The following is a 6,032-nucleotide window of genomic DNA, read 5'->3' on the forward strand; positions in this document are numbered from 1 at the left end:
TTCTTGTCATCTTGGACAATCAAGATCTTTAATATTGCTCTATTGATATCGTCTCAGTGATTTTGGTTTCGGTTAGTATAAATATATATATTTTTTGAACTATTTAGTTATTATAAAATTCCGTTCAGAATTATATATTACGTCGTCAAAATAGAATCTTTATAATATGTAGGTATTAATGTAAGCCATTCTATATTTTGCTATGAAGATTTTTGAAGATTTTAATGATTGTTTACGTCAAAATAAGAATTTATATTTCAATGTGAATTTCGTTTTTTTTTTTGTTTGAAAGAATTTAAAGTTTTTTTTCGTTTATATACGATTTCATGAGCTATTGTCTTAGTTGAATTTTATTTTTTTGTGAAATAATTGGAGATATGTATTGGGTTTCTTTTATTCTTCCCACACACACTAAAATGGAATATCTTCTTTTACTCTCATTACAGTTAAATCAAATGGATTCAACGGATATGGAGTTAGAGTGTGATGGGAGTTGTGAAGCTTCAAAAATCGTAAGGGACGAAGATACGGATGACAAGCGTAAAACCATTGATGTTGATCTTGATTCATATGAGAGAGAAGATGTTCCGAATCCCCCTAAAATAAGGAAGAATGTCAAACAATCAATTGTTTGGGACCACTTTGAGAGGCTTAAAGGTGATCCTAATGACCCTCGTTGTGGAGTTGTTTATGCATGTCATTCTAAACATAATGGTACTGGAACTGTAACGACCCAACTCCTTATTCTGAGCCGAAGTCATTACTAAATGTAAACAACATGGTTTAAGTCATAAAGTTTAGTTAAAACAACAAAACAAAAAAGACTCAGAATTTTTATTTATAAAAACCAAATCAGGGTAATATGCAAAATGTAAATAAAGTTAAAATCCTACTCGGACCCTGTCTACTTTTAAAGAAATGAAATAGTAAATAAGGAAGAAAATAAGACTCAAGTACAAAATGTCTAAAACGGGGTAAGCGGAAGCAGAAATCTCTATGGCTCGCCACGGTCACTTCTGGTCGCTCGCCAGCTTGCCCTTGCCCCTACCTCGGCCTTTACCTGAAAACATATCATGGAAAGAGTGAGTATAAAATACTCAGTAAGGGACCCACTACTAGTCCCACTAGGTGTCTGTTAACTTCCTATTAGAGTCCTGAAACTGGTACCCCATAACTGGCACGTCCCCGAACACGTGCAACACGCGCCCCTGTAAGGACAAGCTGGTCCTTGGTAATTCCCAAGGGAATACCTAAGACGCTCGGGCTGTGAGCGATCCCGTCGGATCACTCACGTCATGTCTGTGTCAATGTCAATGTCAGACTGGTAATCCCGTCAGACTACGCAGTCATAAGTGGGAGCGACCCTGTCGGGTCTCTCCATCATGTCTGTGTCATCAAGGTGGTGATCCCGAAGGACACCCATGTGGGTACGACTCTAATAAGGAGCTAACATACACCCTAACCACAGCATACATATACATAACATCATCATGCAATCATATCACATCTCATCACCACAACCAAACATAAAGTCATAATCAGCCGTCACACATTAACCATGTCATTATAATAAGTCACATCATGCCCTCATTAATTATACTATCGTTATGCAATGTAGTCCTCAAGTGCATAACTAGGAATGCATGCAGTCTCGTGATTCTAATCGTAGGGCTAGTAGTAGAAATCTCTTACTTGGAGATTTGGTTGACGAGTCCTAATAGTAAGAAAAGATGTGCTTTCTAAGCAGCGGGGCCCTAAATGATTAGAAACAACAATTAAAACCTAACCTTCATGGAACAGAGGTCCAAGAGTCGTTTGAAGCAACTTACCCCAAAATCAAGGTTGCGCTAACTCCATTTAAGTCGAGAAATCCCACGCTCCAACACCAACTTGTCCAACCGGCCCCTTTCAGAAAGATAATTTAATTTAATCCAAAAATTAAATTATTTAAAACTAAAATTTCTCTTTGTTGGGTATGCCAAAACCCAACTAACTTACCAAAACTTACCAAGGAAACGTGGGGAAAGACAAAGATTTAGGTGGCTAAGAAAACGGCTTGGCGGCTCGGCTCGGCTTGCGGCAGAAGGGAGGCGCGGCTTTGCTTGCGAGTTAGGCGCGCGCGGTTCGACTTGGCTCGGGGCGGCGCGCGGGCACGGAGCGGGTGGACGCACGATGCTCGCGGGTCGGGTTGCGGCAGGGACTCGGGTCGGGTAACTTCGCGCAACTGCGAACTTGCGGACGCGGGTTGCGTCTTCGGGTTCGGGCGGCGGCAAAGGCGGAGCACGGCTGCTCTGAGACGGATTGAAGAGGAGTGACGCGACTTCTGGCTGGAGGTCGGCGAGACAGATGCGGCTACGGCGGGCAGACGCGGGCGTGGGCTGTCGCTTGGCGCGCGGCGGCTCGACTTGGACGGCTCTCTGACGCGGCTGGGAGAGTGGATGTCGGCTCGGGTGGCCTGCGACGGTCGATCGGCGGCGGTGGTCCGAGGAGGGTGGCGGCGGCTAGGGTGGAGGAATTTGGGATTAGGGTTTTCTTGGGGAGATGATGAATTTCACGCTTTCCAATGCCCCTTTTTAATAAAAGAAATAATAATAAAATAATAATTATTACTTTCTTTTATCTTTTTCCCTACTTTAATCCAATAACAACCATCCACTCTCTCTCTTCATTTAAAACCAACAATCTTACCTTTCAAAATCAATAATTAATTTTGTTACCTTCACAAATAAATATCTTAACCTTACCTCATTAATTAAGTATCCAACCAATAAGTAACTCTAAACCTTAATTAATTATAAGGTCAAAATAATCCAATTCCATAAACAAATTCGAAATTTACAAAATTACTCTTGAGATGAATAAATGAAAAATCCAATATGTTGGGGCGTTACAGGAACTATGAAGCATCATTTATAAAATTGCAAAAAGTACCCTTACCAAAAAAAGAGAGACCAAAATCAAATGACATTAGCTTTTAAATCTAAAGACAAAGTTGGAGATAATTCTTCACAACTTGTATGTGAATCATTTAGTTTAGATGGTTATCGGGATGCTTTGGTTGAGATGATAATAGTTGATGAATTGCCCTTTAAGTTTGTGGAGGGTAAGGGATTTAAGAAGTTTGTGGATAAATTAACATGTGGAAATCATACTAGATTTGTTGTTCCATCTCGATTTATTGTGGTTAGAGATGTGCTTAAGTTGTATGTTAATGAGAAGAATCGTTTGAGAGACATGTTTGTAAAAAATAAGTATAGAGTTTCTCTCACCACTGATTGTTGGACATCGGGATAAAATATTAATTACATGGTCCTAATAGCCCATTTCATTGATTCTGATTAGAAATTACATAAGAGAATACTTAGTTTTTCTCCAATTGAGAATCATAAAGGTGATACTATCGGTAAAACCATTGAAAAGAATTTGAAGGATTGGGGCATTGAGGGGGTAATGACTTTGACAGTTGATAATGCAAGTTCGAATGACACTGCTGTTGCTTATCTTTTAAAGAGATTCAATAAAGGATTATTGTTTGGTGGGGAATTTCTGCGTGTTCGTTGTTGTGCCCATATATTGAATCTTATAGTAACTGATGCTTTTAAGGAACATAATGATTGTATTGATAGGATTCGATATGCTGTGCGATTTATAAGGTCTTCTCCTGCTCGTTTTTTGAAATTTAAAAAGTGCATTGAACTTGAAAAAATTGCTTGTAAGAGTTATGTGTGTCTTGATGTTCCTACAAGATGGAACTCCACATATATGATGCTTGAAGCTGCTGTTAAGTTTGAAAAAGCTTTTGATAGATTAGAAGATGAAGATGCCTCGTATAGACATGATATGTCACCGAATAAGGAAGATTGGACAAACGCTAGGATGTTAATACGATTTTTAAAAGTATTTTATGATGTCACATTAAAGATTTCAGGTTCTTTGTATACTACTTCGAACTTGGTTTTCCATCAGATTACAGTGGTTCAGAATTGTATACGTTTGAATGCGGGTAGTGCAAATGCATTGTTAGTTGGAATGGCTAATAACATGAAGGCAAAATTCGAGAAATATTGGGGAAACAATGAAAAGAATAATTTGTTGTTGTATGTTGCTATTGTGTTGGATCCTCGAAAGAAATTAAGATTTGTATCTTTTTGTTTGAAAAATTTTTTTAGTCCCGAGGTTGCTGAATCCATGGGAAATGTAGTGGAACAATATTGTAGACGTCTCTTTCATGAGTATAGTACTACTCGAAGTGGGAGTAGACAAGGATGTAGTAGTACTAGTACAACTAGTACACAAATTGTTTCAGGCTTGGATGTTAATATTGATTTTGATTCGAATGAAAATGTGGGGGAAGATTTTGTCTACGACACGATTGTTGAGGAATTTGAAGATGATTCTACTACACCTTTCGAATAGGGATCATCGAAGATTGATATCTATTTGTTGGAAGCCAATGTTAGGACCGAAGGTGATTTTGACATACTACAGTGGTGGAAGATGAACAGTGATCGATTTGAGGTTCTTGGTCAAATGGCTAGAGATATTTTGGCTATTCCAGTTTCTACTGTAGCGTCTGAGTCGGCTTTTAGTACTGGAGGACGTGTGTTTGACTCATCACGCTGCTCATTGGCTCCTAAAAAAGTGGAGGCTCTCATATGTACTCAAAATTGGCTAAATTCTGATCCAATACATCTTCAATTTCAACATGAATTGGAAGAGGCTTCAAAATTTGAAGAAGGTATTTTCAAATCTTTACATGATATCTTTTGTAGTTGTAATGTGTAACTTTAGTGAAATCTTAAATTATTTAGTAAATTCTTCATATTGATTATGTAGGATTTCGGGTGGTTATGGAGAATGAAAAGGAGCTTGAAGACCTTCCAGATTTTGATAAGTTGTCAATTACCGATTATTAACTAATTCTGATCCAAGACTTGTAATATTTCTATTAACTAGATTATCATAGTGTTTTTGTTTCATACTTTGGTTGTATTTGTGACTATTAATAGTAATGTAGTGAACTGAATTGAACTTGGATGTTTCTAACCCTATAATATTTAATATATATTTCATTTTGATAGTATGTTTAGATTCTTATTTTTATGTTGTTTATTTTATTAATTTGTGTAATACCTATGAACTAAGCATTGAAGTTAATAGAACTTGATTTTATTTTTTAATCACAATTATATGATTTTAAGACAATATAGAATATATATCGTAGACTTTTTTATTGAAATTAAAAAGTGAAATAAAACATAATAACGTCATTCTTAGTTTTTAAAATCGTTTGTTTATCAAAAAGAAAGCAAGAAACATAGAAAAGGAAGGAGGAGGAGGAGAAGAAACAGGAAAGAAAGAAAGAAGGAGAGGAAAAAAAAAACGACCGACCCGAACCGACCCGACCGCCGGTTGGACCGGCCGGTTTGGTTAGAACCGGCGGTCGAGGCCAGTTTTTATACTTTCGTGCTGACTTGTAGTCGGTTCGGGGCGGTTTGGTCGGAAAACCGACCCCGACCGCCCGATGCTCACCCCTACCCAGTACCAATGTGTTTTCTTTAAGGCTTTTGAAAAATTTATTCGTTCTGGTTGTGAATAGTACTTTCCTCTCTTCATTAGTTGTTTTTTTAGATCTCTTCCAAGATAAGTATGCCTTCCACAATTTTGGATCCACTGGCCAGACGGGATCATAACTATCTACATCTTGCAATGGGACATGTATTGTAGGTTTTAATATGACCTCAGTAGATGTTGTAGGTGGACTAACTTGTTGATCAGGCACTTTTTTATCTTTTATTTTACATAGCTTCCTTCTTTTTATTGGTTTTTGTTGTTTCTTCATTTCCTATAATGCACAATATTAAATAACAAATAATAATAATAATAATAATTGATGCAAAGTACTTCAGAGTTCTTATATATACATATCAATACAGATTCTAAATCAATTGTAGAACTTTGTTTCTCAGTTAGTTGTTCATTTTCAAGCGAAGTAACTACTTCATCATTTTTTTTGTATTTCCTACAATGCA

The 6,032-nt window shown here is 37.2% G+C and overlaps 1 protein-coding gene across 1 annotated transcript; it reads left to right on the plus strand.

Moving 5' to 3' along the window:
* The first annotated feature begins 3,450 nt into the window (after positions 1-3,450).
* Positions 3,451-4,416, plus strand: LOC127148374 (zinc finger BED domain-containing protein RICESLEEPER 2-like). Its single transcript, XM_051081884.1, has one exon. The coding sequence runs from the start codon at positions 3,451-3,453 to the stop codon at positions 4,414-4,416; it is 966 nt and encodes a 321-aa protein (XP_050937841.1).
* Positions 4,417-6,032: the final 1,616 nt, after the last annotated feature.

The sequence above is a fragment of the Cucumis melo genome, chromosome 1, assembly GCF_025177605.1.
Source record: "Cucumis melo cultivar AY chromosome 1, USDA_Cmelo_AY_1.0, whole genome shotgun sequence".
Taxonomy (NCBI): Eukaryota; Viridiplantae; Streptophyta; class Magnoliopsida; order Cucurbitales; family Cucurbitaceae; genus Cucumis; species Cucumis melo.